The sequence below is a fragment of the Acomys minous genome (assembly GCF_964271855.1).
Source record: "Acomys minous genome assembly, chromosome: 18".
NCBI lineage: Eukaryota > Metazoa > Chordata > Mammalia > Rodentia > Muridae > Acomys > Acomys minous.
In genome coordinates this window covers 59,671,045-59,685,910 of record NC_140501.1, presented here as the reverse complement: position 1 = coordinate 59,685,910, position 14,866 = coordinate 59,671,045, and the positions used below count along the sequence as shown (strand labels likewise).

Sequence of the window (14,866 nt, the reverse complement as noted above, 5' to 3'; positions counted from 1 at the left end):
GAGGGCCTTAGATGTCATGCTAAGTAACTTTACTTTATATGTAAGGCCACACACGAGGTCTAAGCATCTTGTGCTGGCGTTAGATAAGCTTCTCCCACCACCTAGAAGCCAGGTATGGACACACTTGTAACCCAGCACCTGCAAGGCTAGGGCAGCTGAGGCAGGAGAATCACAAGTTTGAGCCAATCTGGTCAGTTTGGGCTACAAAGAAAAGATCACTCAGGCATCTGTGGAAAGACTTAAGAATAACTTGTATTTTCTAAGTCAGGCAACTATATGGATAGTAACACTATCCACTGAGGGTAAGGCATGAAACTAGGTAGGAAGTTCAAAGAAAGGTTCATTGTGTAAATTATGTATAATCTGAGTAAAATTTGATTGAAAAAATACAAATTTTGGAGACAAAAGCATATAAAGGCTTGTTGAAGCACAAAATAGGAGTGATTTGGTTCAGAGAGCACTTAGGAAAAACTGTTCAAAGAAAGAACGGGAACAGTCATTAGCAGGCTTTGTTCAGATTATCTGGCTTGAACTCCAGCACATCTGTCTATGAGCTGTGTGACCAAATCTATAAAATGGACAAATGGGGCTGAGGATGTAGCTTACTTTATAGACTACTTGCCTAGCAGGAAGCCACGGGCCCAATCCCTATAATGCTTAAACCAGGTATAGGCACACACATGCAATCCCAGCTCTCAGGAGGTGGAGCAAGGAAGGATCCCAAATTTAAGGCCATCCTCAGCTATACAGCCCTGAGACCTAACAGCATCTATCTCAACGAGCTTATATTTAGGGACTAAGCTCCACTTTCAGTATTTTAGAGATCAGATCATTTCCGTGCAGCAATATTTAGAAAAGTAGGATTTCTCTGCGTCCCTACACTCACTAAGCTACCACTGAAAGACAGCCAACACAAATTAGTGCTTTTAAAAGGCAGCACTACCGTGGAAGGCATGTAATAGGCTCCTGTTACAGTGCTTCACGGAGGGCGTCTTCTTACCAGGGAGGCACCCTTACTAGAGAGAGACATCACATGGGAAGGATTTAAAACTTTAAAAACCACTTTAGGAGAAAATAAGGCATACATGCATGATGGATACCACTTGGCCAGAAGATGAAATCTTGTCATTGGTAACGATACAGGGAAAAAACTGGAGGGTGTTAAGTAAAGTGAAGTGAGTCGGCGACAAAAAGATGAGAAGGATGACTACAACTCATGTAGGCTATGGGGCAGCTAATCTTACAGACGTAAGAACAGAAGAGTGGTTATTCACAGGGGGACAGTGAGAGGGACGCCAAAGGTCGGGCAGTGGTACCGAGTTCCAGTTAGAAAGGAGTTCTCGTGTTCTCCAGCACAACAGGGCGACAACAGACATTGTACTTTTAAAAGCTCAAGAGGAGCTTTTAATGTTTCCACCAAATTGAAATAATAAATTTTTTTTTCGAGACAGTATTTCTTTGTGTAGCCTTGAACTCAACAGTGATCCACCTGCCTATGCCTCTCGAGTGCTGGGATTAAAGGTGTGCGTCATGACTGCCCGGCTGAAATAAAAAATATTTGAAAAATAAAATAAAAACAAGTTACTGGATCCCAGTTTTAAGAGAGGATAGATATATTTACCCAAATCTGAACATTATCCAATGTACACCTGCATTCACACACTTTACGTTCTCTAAAAATAGTTTATGATTTCATGTCAATTACAAATTTGAGAAAAAAATTTTTGGAAAAAATAAAAGTTGCATTTGTAGTATCAAAAACTTCTGGAATCATATACAACTTTGTCATGGTTGAGAACACAGGCATCGATGCCCAAAGATATTGATCAAAAACCCCTGGTTTATTTTATTATGTGTCGTTTGGAACATTACTAGAGATGCCACCATGTTTTAACTGAGTGATCCTGACAGGAAAGGCTTGACTCAAAAGTCAGAGTAATTGCTTATTCTTGGAGCCGATTAATAGAGAGACTATGGCGACACAGTTTAAGAAAGCAGGGTTTAGGTTATAGCTCAGCATGAACTGGGAAATGGGCTCAATTCTCAGCCTGCCACACACAAATTAATAAACTTAGGAAAGCAGAGCCAACCAAAGAAACCCCTGAACCTCTGCTTAGCCATCGACCAGTATAACTAAGCAGCTCACAGGCATCTGCTCTGCGTTCTCAGTGCAGGTGCTGCTCCCAACTAAATCACACTGACTTTATTCACGTCTCCGCCCACATCGAATGAGTGAACTAAGGAGGACCAGGAGTGACTTTCACCTCAATGTAAATATAAGATCCTCTATAAAGTAGTACATTTTAAACAATTTCAGCTTTTTGCTTCTGATCTTATTTGTGCACTGTGTGGATGTTCAGTTGTAAGCTATTATGCGGTAAGAGCCAATACTACACAGTAATAATCTAAAACTGTAAATGGTTGTGTACATTTCAAAAAGATATCGACAAGTAATATATGCAGCCACTTGAAAACCAATGTAGTGCAGTAATGCTGCCACTAGTGTCATGAATGACAGAACACAACGTGACACCCTGTCTGTCCAAACCTGTTAGTCAGCTATGTATTGACTACTGCAAGAACATATCCACACTGAAAGAAGTATAAAAACTTTATAAAGGAGATAAATATCAGTACACACGAAGATTGAAAAGGCCTTTGTCGCCGGGTGTGGTGGCCCACGCCTTTAATCCCAGCACTCGGGAGGCAGAGGCAGGAGGATCGCTGTGAGTTCGAGGCCGGCCTGGTCTACAAAGAGAGTCCAGGACAGCCAAGGCTACACAGAGAAACCATGTCTCGAAAAACAAAAACAAAAAACAAAAAACAAACAAACAAAAAAAGGCCTTTGTCTTCAGTTAGTGTTTCTGTTCCTGCAACAGAACCCCATGACCAAAATGCAAGTTGGGGTGGAAAGGGTTTATTTGGCTTGCACATCCATGTTGCTGTTCATCACGGAAGGAAGTCAGAACAGGAATTGAACAGGGCAGGGTCCTGGAGGCAGGAGCTGATGCATAGGCCATGGAAGCATTCTGCTTACTGGCTTGCTCAACACGGCTTGCTCAGCCTGCTTCCTCATAGCACCCAGAACGACCAGACAAGGATGGCACCACCCACCATGGGCTGGCCCTCCCCAATTGATCATTAATTGAAAGCATGTCTTACGCCAGATCTCATGGAGGCATTTCCTCAACTTAGGCTCCTACCTCTTTGATGACTTTACTTGTGTCAAAGTGACACACAAAGCCAGCCAGTACAGTCTTTGTAAAAAAAAAAAAAAAAAGAGAGAGAGAAATACTCGAGAATCATAGCAATCTAATTCCTCACTTAACTAATAATGACACTCAGTAAATGAAGCAATAAGGACATCTACACATGGAGACTTCAGGCCACACGGGCCCCAGATTCACTGTGAATGTGGCTCAACATCACGTAGTAAACTCACTTAAAACAGCATGATTTTTTTGATGTTGTTGTGTAACTCAATTGTGGTGTTCTCAAGTGTTAACTTCATAGACAGCCTTAGGCTGCAATTTCAAAACCCTGGAGATGCCTGGAGGATCTCTAAGAGATCTCCGAGTCTACAACCAGCAAGATGGGATAGGGAGGGCTTCGAGAGTCCCAAGTTCCTTCAGAGAATATATAAGATCTATTTTAAAAATAACCCTCAAGTGGCCTGAGGAGTGGCTCAGCAGTAGAAAGTTGGCTTATGAGGTGTGAGGCTTGGGTGTCACCCCAATATCATATACACACATATAGGCACTTGCTCTTCAGGTTTGTAGATGTGAGCTGGTAACACAGAGGTACTGGGTGAGTGCTGCTAAGGATGTAATGAGCCAAGATAATGGCACTGCCCCACACCTGTCACCGCGGCCTCTGCTCCTATTTTTACTTAAGAACATCCCTGAGGAGAGCTGAGGAGCAAGCCCAGTCAGTAACGTGCCCGCCCTGTAGGCATGAGCTAGAACCATGTTCAAAAAGGGTAGGTGTGGTAATGTACATTTTGGTCAGGGAGGAAGTGGAGGGCTGATCCTGTGGTTTGCTGGCCTGTCAGATAGCTTGGTGAACCACAAGCCAATGAGATGCCCTCTCACAAAATAATAAAATAATAAAGTACGAGACAGGTGGCACTGGAGGACTAACACCAAAGTTGACTTCTATACTCCTGATGAAAACACACACAAATCTCTCCGACTAAATTACAAGTAAATTACAGCCATTATAACACAGTAGCTGTCTCAAGGGGGGGAAAAGATAAATGCTAAACTAGTTAATCTTCAAAATAGAAAACTACTTTTAAAAATATTGCACATAAGACAGTAGCTTTTCAGTTTTGGATCTTTAGCATATATTTTCTTGAAAATGAACAAAGTGACCCTATGACTAGAAGGATAAAATTACTACTAATAACAAGCTTACGTCACTTAGTGAATAATTACAATTTTAGAGACCTTGGATTTACCTTGGCAAGCCGGATAATTTCTCAACCATTAACTACCCATTAAATGCAATTAGTAAAAATAGTAACAAATGTGATTTCTGTATAACATATGATGAAATGTGTCATCATTTGGACCACAGCCATAATTCACAGAACAAATATGGCCACTAAATAACAGACATAAATCTTTATGTAAAAGACACTGGCTGGAGAGATGGCTCAGTCTGGAGAGCGCCCGCCATACAAGTATGAGGGCCTAAGTCTAGATCCTCAGCACCATGCCAAAAGCTGGGCAGGGGCGGGGTGGAGGGGTGGAGGGGTGTGCATTTGTAAGCCAAGTGCTGGGAAGGGCAAGAAAGGCCAAGCCCTGGGGCTCACTAGTCAGTCAGCTCAGGCAAATTTGTGAGCACTAGGCTTCACGAGACCTGTCTCCTCCTCCTCAACAACAACAACAACAACAACAACGGCAGAAACAGGAAGTCACCCAATCTGCAAGCACAGACATCTACAAACAAATGTGTATATATATCACACACATCAAGGGGGTAGGAGGAAGGAAAAAAAAATCACTGAGAGTGAAAAACCCTGAAATTAAACAATTTAGAACAAAGGTCTATAAACAGTTAAGCATAATGTTTAACAATGACTTACCATTTTTTTCTTCCATCTTTTGATGTTGCTTATATAAAATTCTTCAAAATTAGGTAAATCAAAAGAATGACTTTGGAGACTAACTGGAGTCCAAGTGGAGTGTCTGAAATCTGTAGTCCTCGAATAGAGTACGTCGTTAGGCCATTTCCTGACGTTCTTTGATACTTGAGTTTTCAAATAGAAACCGTCCTTGAAGAGACTTTCAGAATGACTACTAGTCCAAGAAAAGCAGGCACAGCACCTTCATCAGTGCCAACTTATAGCTGGATCAGGACGACTGACAATGTCTTTTTAAAAATAAAAACTAATCCCATGTTTTGGTCTACAAATGCATGAAGCGTTCTGCAGGGAAAGCAAAGTGCATATTTACAAAGAAAAAATGATAAGAGGAAAAAAGTACTGTTATAACAACAACTCCATCTTTAAAAATAATACAAAGTATTATGAAAAAAGTATACATTGCCGGGCAGTAGTGGCGCACGCCTTTAATCCCAGCACTTGGAAGGCAGAGGCAGGTGGATCCCTTTGAGTTTGAGGCCAGCCTGGTCTACAATGAGAGTCCAGGACAGCCAAGGCTACACAGAGAAACCCTGTCTCAAAAAACCAAAAACCAAACCAAACCAAACCAAAACAAAAAAGTATATATTAACTGGAAAAAAATCTACAAAACACTAAAATTAGAAAAAGTACGAAGAAGCCTACATTCCTATTGCCCATATTTCACATGTTAACACTCACACTGTATTGCTAATTAACGGGCTATATCTCTTAATGCTGCACAGACACTTTGAAAACATAGGAATAGTTATGGCCACTGCCTTAGACACCGTTGTGAAGATAAAACTATCACTTGGAATAATATTTATTTTGGACTAATATTTGACACAGGAGGAATCCAATAAATGTTAGTCATTATTCCTTTAGTATATAATATTAAAATCAAATTTAGATTTTAGATTTAGAGTTACATGCTTTTTCCTTGCTCATAGTATCATATTTATTCTTTATTCAATGACTTATTATTTTTATATAACTAAATGATGACATTATATGCATTGGACAATTCATACATGAAAGGTTTTAATAAATTTTTTAAAATTATTAAGTGTTGATAGGAAGCTTTGCATCGGGCATCTAGACTTTATTTTTTAAACTGTTATACATAATACTGGAAAAAAAACATTTATGTGCATTTTTCTGACTATTTCCTTAGGATATATATCTAGTGCTGGAATTAATAGAACATTTTTGAATTATCAAAATTTAGTCAATACGTGGTAAATTTTTCTGTCTTTTCCACACCATACGCTAGAGGAATGATGAAAGGCTTTTAAAATTATATATAGTCATGTTTAAAACTAAAAGGGAGCTCTGAACAGACACAGTCTGTGAGGAAATGAAAACCTCAAGATAACACAAACTAAGATCACACCACACAGGCAGGGATGGCGGGAAACTCCCCAAGGAGACGAGCGTTCTGAAATACACAAAAGTTGTATTGCAAAAATGAGAGGCGACAAGCCCACTACACTGCTGGGATTGTGCTTAAAAGAATTAAATATTTTTAAAACAAATGTGGATATATTTGATACTCCCAAAGGGCTAACTGTACAATTCTGAAAAATAGTATCATGGATATATATAAAAATGATTCTTAAAAAATAAACTGTTTAGGTGAAAATAACACAATGCACTCATAGGAAAAGTCACATAATAACCTCTAAAATCATATTTACTAACTTATGGAGAAATAAAGTAATGAGGTGATAACGACCAAGAAGTTCTCAAAAGAGAAAAATACATAAGTCGTTGTCCATAGAGTGCCAAGTAGAATACAAATTTTCTGATATTCTTTTTGAGACAGACTGGCCTGGAACTGGCTGTGACACCAAGGATGGCCTCGACTTCTGATCCTTTTGCCTCTGCCTCCTGAGGACTGGGACATGTGTCACCACCCTGGGCTTAAGGTGCTCAGGAACCAATCCGGGGCTTTGTACAAACAAGGCAAGTACTGTGACTGAGCTCCAGCCTCCGCCCTCAAACACGACATACACCACCAATTGTGACGTGTGTCAGAATGCCAAAGCTTCTTGGAAACCTGAAGCAAAATCTGTTCATCAAAAAGGAGTATGTAGGGGAGTGGAAGTGAGATTCGCCAGAAACGCAAACTGTTAAAAGGTAAACACGAACCAGAAACTGAACTTCCAGCCAAGCAACCTCAGCATTATAAGAAAGACTACAGCGCGCCAACAGCCACTAAGAGACATTGCCAGGTTGCCTTTGGGATGGTCCTACTAACTTTTACCTCAGCACAGGCAAGGGCAGGTGGAGACCAGAGGACCTCCTCTAGACTGAGCTTCCAGAGAGCAAGCAACAGCAAACAAAAGAAAAAGCTCTCACCAGTGTAACTTGAAAGCTTCTGACTTATACAAAGAAAAACAATCACTGAAAAAAAAATTGCAAAAAGGAAACGGTAGACCATGGTGGTGCATGCCTTTTATCCCAGTACTAGGGAGGCAGAGGCTGTGAGTTCAAGGCCAGGTTGGTCTACAAAGAGAGTCCAGGACAGCCATGACTACACAGAGAAACCCTGTCTCAAAAAACAATAACAAAAACAAAACAACAACAAAGCAAATTTAAACCACAAGTTTATCTTCTGGAGACAGGACGAATTATTTCACTCTCAGTGGAACATTTGTGTGTTTGTTCTGTTTCTCTAGACGAAGTTTCCCTGTGTAACCCTGGCTGTCCTGGAACTCAGCTGCGAGAGGGAGCTCAGATCTACTTGCCTCTGCCTCTCTAGGTAAGGGATTAAAGGCATAAACCACCAGTAGCCAGCTGGTAAGTGGAATTACTTAATTTTTTTTCTCAAGCTTTCATCTTGAAGAAATACGGTCAACTTCATTTCTTCCTAAGCGTCCTTTTTTACTTGGAGTGGGGGAGACTAAAAAGTCTAAGATACCACCATCTCCTATGCTCTTTGACAGGCATGACATATCCTGAGTGTTAAGGTCAGGCACGTTTTTAATTTAATTATTCCATGTGTTCTCCTACTTAACACACACAACAACGATAATGGGAAACCGGCTTCTGATGAAGAATAGAAAGCATGTCATATTGTATGTGACAGCCTAGTCTGAACAGCTCAGTCTCTGATTACTCCCAATCTAAGGTTAAATGTAAATTAACCCTCCACACTGGTTCTCATTAACACACAGAGAACCATGCTAAGTTAACACACACGTTTCTGCACTGGCTTTACTCCTCTCGGACTGTGGGTGGTGTGAGTCCGTCAATCGCTCCTAAGATATAAATCCACTTCAATTGATAATTGTGTGATCTTACCTGTGGGATGGAGCAGTGTCCCTCGCGTCCTGCTTCTGCGATCTATACCGTACTCTGCAGCCCACAGCCCGTTCTAGGCAAGCTCCTCAGGAACCACCAGCCACGAAAGTGTGAGGCACACGACGGGAAGATAAAGCGGGTGAGAGCCCTTCCTGGCCGCAGCCGCTATTCCGACAGCGGGCGGGGGCGAGCTGGCACACCGCCCGCCTTGCACACCCGACACCTGAGCCCCAGTGTTGAGGAGCCCACGGGCTGTCCCGCCTTCCCAGCCCGAGCCGCGCGCCCATTGGCTGCAGCCGCTGCCACTCAGCGCCTCGGAAGCTCCGCGCCTGTTCCGCGTTCTCGTCGGAGCGCGCCGCCTCCTGATTGGTCAGCAACGCTCTCGAGTGGTCTCGCGCTGTCCGCAGCGGCCAATAGGACTCTCCGTTCCCTAGAGAGCAGCATCGCCGGAGTGGTGGCGCAGCTGTTTCCTCGGTAGGTGTGTGGCTGCCATGTTGTGTGTGGCTGACAGCGGGCCCTCTCCTTCTCTGGAAGTGTGTGTGTGGCTACTAGTTCTAAAAGGAGACTCTTGAGGGTGACAGGAATGTTGGGAGTGACGGGGAGACTTCCCTAGCAGGGGACTCTCTCGGCCGGAGTCTCCTCCCTGGGTTTGGAAGGCAGGCGTGTGGTGGTGATGGTGAGCCCAGGCTTGGTTCTACTGGCTGTTAGAGGCTTCGGCGCGGGCTTTTATGTCTTAACCTTGATTCCTTGGTTCCCGAGAGTTCGTTCTCTCAGCAGTGTTTGTGGCGCGAAGATTCCCACCATCCATCCCTCTCACGATTAAAGGAGCAGGATTCTAAACGAAAAAGCCGGTCGTGGAATTGAGGGAAGATATCTCAACAACTGCTCGCAGGGTTATAGAGAACCCCCCCCCCTGCGCCCCCGCTCCCCTCCCCCCCGCTCTCCTCCCCCATCGCCTCCCTCCCCCCCCCCCCCCAATTGCCAGGGACCGACTGCTGGAGAGTTCTCGTGAGTGGCCCTTCAGTCTAAGCCTTAAATCGACATCGTAGTTTTATTGCTAAGTGTGCAGCCACCTTTCCTTCAAGTGACTTAAAAAAAAAAAAAAGGGAGGGGGTTGGTTTGCAGAAATGGCAAGTGAAAGGAGAGTATTAATAATTTTTTTGTTGTGAGACGGAATCTTCTATACTCCAGATACGCTTCAAACTAGGTGTGTAGCTCAGGCTGGCCCTGAGCTGATCCTTCTGTCTCCACTGCCCAAGTTCTGGGTTCACACTTGAAGTTGTTGTAAATTTCTCATAGTTTTTTTTTTAACTTTATAAACTTGAACGTAAAGAAACTTTGCAAATAAAAACATCGCACACCAAAATCAGTGCAACTCAGAAAGGCAGTTGTGAAGTGTCACAGTTACGTTTTACAGTTGTTGATTATGTTTTGTGCACTTAGCAATAATCAAAAACAAAATAATCCATGAAGTCTCTTATAAATTTCTGGGTCGGCCATGCTATGACTGCTGGTTTTATCATGGAACAGGACAGTATTTAAGGAGAATGCTTTGAGATTGCTGAGAATTGCAATCTTTCCTCTTCCCATTTCCTCCGTGCTTTTGAAAGACCTTAGGACTCCTACCCTTTCCATCTTAAGAAAGTAGGAAGCGGGTTGGAGAGTTGGCTCAGTGGTTAAGAGCACTGTCTGCTTTTCTAAAGGTCCCGGGTTCAATTCCCAGCACCCATATGGCAGCTCACAACTGTCTGTTACTCCCAAGATCTGATACCCTCACACCAATGCACATAAATTAAAATTAAATAAAAATATTTTTAAAAAAGAAAGTAGAAAGCATTCCTTGTTTTTCTTTTGAAAGAAGCTGCCAGATCTGAAAATCTACCCAGATGGAGAGAAATATTTTGTGATTAACTTTAGCAGTTTCAGTGAACATGAAAAACTGAGACCTCCCTTTAGTTTGTAGTCATTCAAGATTAACTGGTGGTTCAGCGGAGTCAACAGTACAGGAGGGGTTTATTTTGTGACAAAAATAACCAGGCAAAACCAGCAAAAGAAACAAAAATCTACTTTCTTAATTTACAACCCCACCCCCCCCCACTTTTCGAGATAAGGTTTCTCTGTGTAACAGCTCTGGCTGCCCTGGACTCTTTGTAGACCAGGCTGGCCTTGAACTCACAGAGATCCATCTGTCTTACCTCCTAAGTGCTGGGATTAAAGGCATGTACTACCACACCTGGCCTTAATTTACTTTTTAAAGCCACAATTCATATTAATTTTTGCTCAAAAAAAAAGTGAAGAATACTCATACTTTAGTATGGGTGGATAAGCAAAGTAAGTATTAATGCTATTAGTGCATAAATACACCGCTTTTCCTGTTTTTAGAACAATTAGGAAACATCTTGGTAAAGGAAAATGTATTTATCTGTAGATTCGCTGAGGGTAGTGGTAGGAGGAAAGTCTAAATTCCTCATTACAATGCCAGTGGTTTTAATTTGCAGAAATGTTTGGAACAAAGGCTAGAACATGTGAAAATTGAGCTTTCAAATGTAGAGCACTGGCCATTTTGACCTTTAGAGTTCTAAATCTTTTTCTTTTTAATTGCATTCTTTATCCTCATAGTGGTTTATATTGATTGAAACCAGAAGGCTGATGGAAAATGTACTAAATTAAAATAAGAGTGTACAAACATTTATGTAAATTCAAATTGGTCCCCAAATGGTAGTTGATATAATCAGTTCTTATGAAGGCATTTCTAGCACTTTAAAAATAACTTTAAAGGGTTGAGGGTATAGCTCGTAGATAGAGCACGTGCTTATGCAACAGATCCTGAGTTCAAACTCAGCACCTGAGTAAATAATTAAAAAGCCATGAGAATTTCCATAAACCAGTGTGCTAAACATAGTGGGCCATTCAGAGCCAAGATGGTTTAGCTTTAAAACAGAATGCTTAAGAAGTATATGTTTGACCTAGTCTTTCTCCCTCCTTCTCTCATGGTGCTGAGGATAATAATGGTCATGATGAGGCAAGCACTTCATCTCTCGTCTTCATCCTTGGTCTGTTGCCTTCTGTCCCTCTGCATACTGGGGGTTAACCGTGAGGCTTCCTGAGGCGTCTCTGTCGTCCTTGTTGCTTGGTTGTTTTGTTAAGGATATAGGGGTCCTTTCCTGGCCAACCTAACTTCCTCATTCACACTCTCATTTTAACTCAAGTGAGACTTATATGTTAAATTTTTATTTGAGTCCCAGTGACACATTTCTGATAGTGTTGGTAGATCTTGCTATGTACACACTTCTTCCCCCACGTTTCCTATATTATCTTGAGTATTAATGTGAGCATCTTCTGTGTGGCTCAGGTTCAAAATCAAATTCTTCTATTTTGTCCAACTTAAGAACCTGTCTATTGATGCAGTTCCTGTAATGGCTTTCCGTTTGTCTTTTTGCTGTTTCTGCATTCTAAATTCAACATTTTATCCTTGCATGTGGCAGGGAGACTGGGGCAGGAAGACCCCAATGTTAAGGTTTGTCTAGCCTGCGTACTAAGACTGTGTCTCAGTAAAAACAATTTATTTCTATTTTCATACTACTGAATTCATGACAAATCTACCATTCCTTAGTTTGGAATTTATTTTAGTTAAGATAGTTTGGCTACCACGATAGAGATACTAAAAAGTAACTGTGGTCTTTGAGAATAAGCTTTATCTCATTCCTGTGTAAAATGATACTAGCTACTCAGGTGCCCGTGTTGCCAGGGACCCATGTTCCTAGTCACCGAGCAGCTCCACCTTAGGAGCCAATGTAGCTGCTTCGTGCCCTGCTATTTACATATACCACTTCCCTTATGGAAAGACGGCACTTATTTTCTTAGAGAGCAGCTATTTGCAAGTGGTCACAACTGAATTTTGTGCCTTAATTTATTCTAAGTTATTTTTACATGGTCACACAAATCCATGTAATAACTTCACCACTTTTGTTACCATTCATGGTGTGAGGCTTCCGGCAGTTATTTTGGGGATGGAGTGAGGTAGGGGTGTAGGATTGTCCCCCTCAAATATAATGTGTATGGCCTGTTATTGCTCTGTGGCCATTGACGTTTGGCTTTTCGTCTGCGTTCGCAGCAGTGGTTCCCACTACTAACAAGGACATGCTTTTGAGAGTAATCGGTGCTGTTATTTAATCCAGGTCTGACTACTCCCCAGTGACTCAGGGCAGAAATCAAAGAAGATGGGAAACTGCCCCCAGCAAAGGCCATTTAGTGAAGACTGAGTGCAAAGAGCTTTTCTAGAGAGGTAAGGGAGACGCAAGGGTAAGAAGCCTTCATGCCGAGTGGGGTCCCCATCACCCATAGCCTGCGTTCTCTTCTCCCTCCTACTGGGCTAGCCTTGAGGTACCAATCAACGTTTGTCTTCCAGGCCAGTCCTTATAGTCTTTAAGGTAAAAATCACATCATTTCTGAGCCAGTTAAAGATTATTTTGGGTCAGAAAAAGTTCAGTAAATCCTCAACCTATACTTTGCTACCATCCAAAGGCTGTCAGATATCCTGAGTTCTGTAGACCTAGAGAAAGTAAGTTTTAAGATGCTGGTCTTGGGAGCAAGAGATGGCTCAGTGGGTTAAGATGCCTGCTACCAAGTCCAAGAACGCGAGTTCAATCCCACATGGTATAAAGAGAGATCCAGTTCCCACAAGCTGCCTTCTGCCTTCCACATGCATGTATAAACACACACAATAAAATTTTTTTAACTCCTTTGTTATAAAAAGAACAGTGTCAGATACTATTTTGACTTTACCAAAACCAAAAAAAGATGTTTGTCTGCAGATAAGTAGTTCCCTATCCTGGGACTAGCTAACCTTGCAGTTAGTCGCTAAGCTGCTCACAGCAAGCAGAGCATGTTTGCTCCTGCCTCTAGTCCCAGGCTGAGGCATGAGGATCTGGAGACGCAGACCAACCTAGGACAAATAATTAGACTTAAAACAACAATAGAAAGGAAAATAGCAGAGCAAAACAGTTTGGTCCTATTAGGTGGTTGAACAGGGAGCAGGAGGTGATTAAACAGAATCTTGCTATGTAGGCTGACAGCTTCCTGAGTGCTGGCATTAGCAATTCAATGTGTATTACCATGCCTGGTAATTTTGTTTGTTTGTTTACTTGTTTTTGAGAGGGGGTCTCACCATATATAGTGCAGGCTGGTTGGGCACGTAAGAGCATTTCTGCCTGACACGTGCCGGGATTAGGGCCTAAATCTGACGAGAGTTGGTAGGTTTTTTGTTTCATTCCAAAGTCAACCAGAACAAGTGAGGCTGCAGAGTTTGTATGTCCTTGGCTTGTAGTGCCAAGCTTAGCCTCCTCAAAGTGTAGGCAGGGTTCATTCAATTACAGTTGACCAAGTGGGACTTTCTTAGGAGGAAATACCTCTTATGGAGAGCAGTGATGGATTTTACATGATAAATGTTTGCTCAGTTACAGTATGTCTCAGATAAAACAAAGGCCAATGAGGAGGTATAATGGACTCAGGCCCAGGTCGGTAGTCTTTGGAACTTGATTGCACATTTAGGAATGGATTTTGTAGATGACAACATTGTGTTGTAGTGTCAAAAGGTTGGACATGCTGGGGTAGAGTGTATTTTCATAGTCTGCTTCTTTCTTGCAAGTAAATAACAATACCAGATAGAAAAGAACACAAAACAAGGAAAACCAGCTTTTTCTGGAAAGGAACAACTTGTAAAAATGAAGAATATATAGAGAATCAGTGAAATTGTTTTTTGTTTTTTTAAACTTTGCAAGATAAATTCCTTTGGGATACAAGAAGATAAAAGTCCTTAGTAACTGGTGCATCACTTTTCAGAAAGCAGCTTGCCAAGATGCATCAACAAATAAATCACTCTTGACCTTTTCTAGTAGAATTCTGAGGAAATGAAATCAAAGTTGTACATTCTGCTGTAACTGTCCTTGTGAAAAAATTGAACTACCCCACGAGCTACCAGAATGGGCTGTCATGTTCTGTATGCTATAGTGTGACTGTAGTGGTGGCTGGGTTTCAACCTTTGAAAGGACATTTAGGGATAACTCTTCTGTCCAAAGAAAAAGGTGTGGAATAGCCTTGGGCAAGCAACCTGTGAGAATGAAAAACGTAAAATAAAAATAAATTTCACAGCAAGGACAAGGGTGCTATTGCTGATTTATAGTGCAAATAGTACAGCCACTGGCTCCTAGGTGAGGTGCATCACACACCGCCACAGCCATCGGACCCTGAGTGAGGTGCATCACACACCACCACAGCCATCGGACCCTGAGTGAGGTGCATCACACACCACCACAGCCATCGGACCCTGGGTGAGGTGTATCACACACCACCACAGCCATCGGACCCTGGGTGAGGTGCATCACACACCACCACAGCCATCGGACCCTGGGTGAGGTGCATCACACACCACAG

The 14,866-nt window shown here is 42.1% G+C and overlaps 2 protein-coding genes across 4 annotated transcripts in view; one reads left to right on the top strand and one right to left on the bottom strand.

Moving 5' to 3' along the window:
* The window catches only part of SETDB2 (SET domain bifurcated histone lysine methyltransferase 2), a 38,123-nt gene extending 29,421 nt beyond the window's left edge, over positions 1 to 8,702 (bottom strand). Inside the window, exons 1-2 of the mRNA XM_084767733.1 lie at positions 8,435 to 8,702; positions 5,090 to 5,431 (exon numbers count right to left, since the gene is read on the bottom strand). Of these exons, the coding sequence (XP_084623859.1) occupies positions 5,090 to 5,105 (16 nt within the window). The 5' untranslated portion in view covers positions 5,106 to 5,431; positions 8,435 to 8,702. The remainder of the gene's footprint in view (positions 1 to 5,089; positions 5,432 to 8,434) is intronic.
* A 95-nt stretch (positions 8,703 to 8,797) lies between these two features.
* Positions 8,798 to 14,866, top strand: part of CAB39L (calcium binding protein 39 like) — a 107,685-nt gene continuing 101,616 nt past the window's right edge. For 2 of the 3 annotated variants that reach the window (XM_084767742.1, XM_084767744.1), the window contains exons 1-2: positions 8,809 to 8,908; positions 12,613 to 12,719. The gene's annotated coding sequence lies outside the window, so the exon portion shown is untranslated. Of the gene's footprint in view, positions 8,909 to 12,612; positions 12,720 to 14,866 lie in introns of all 3 variants that reach the window. The other variant, XM_084767743.1, reaches the window with a different exon arrangement.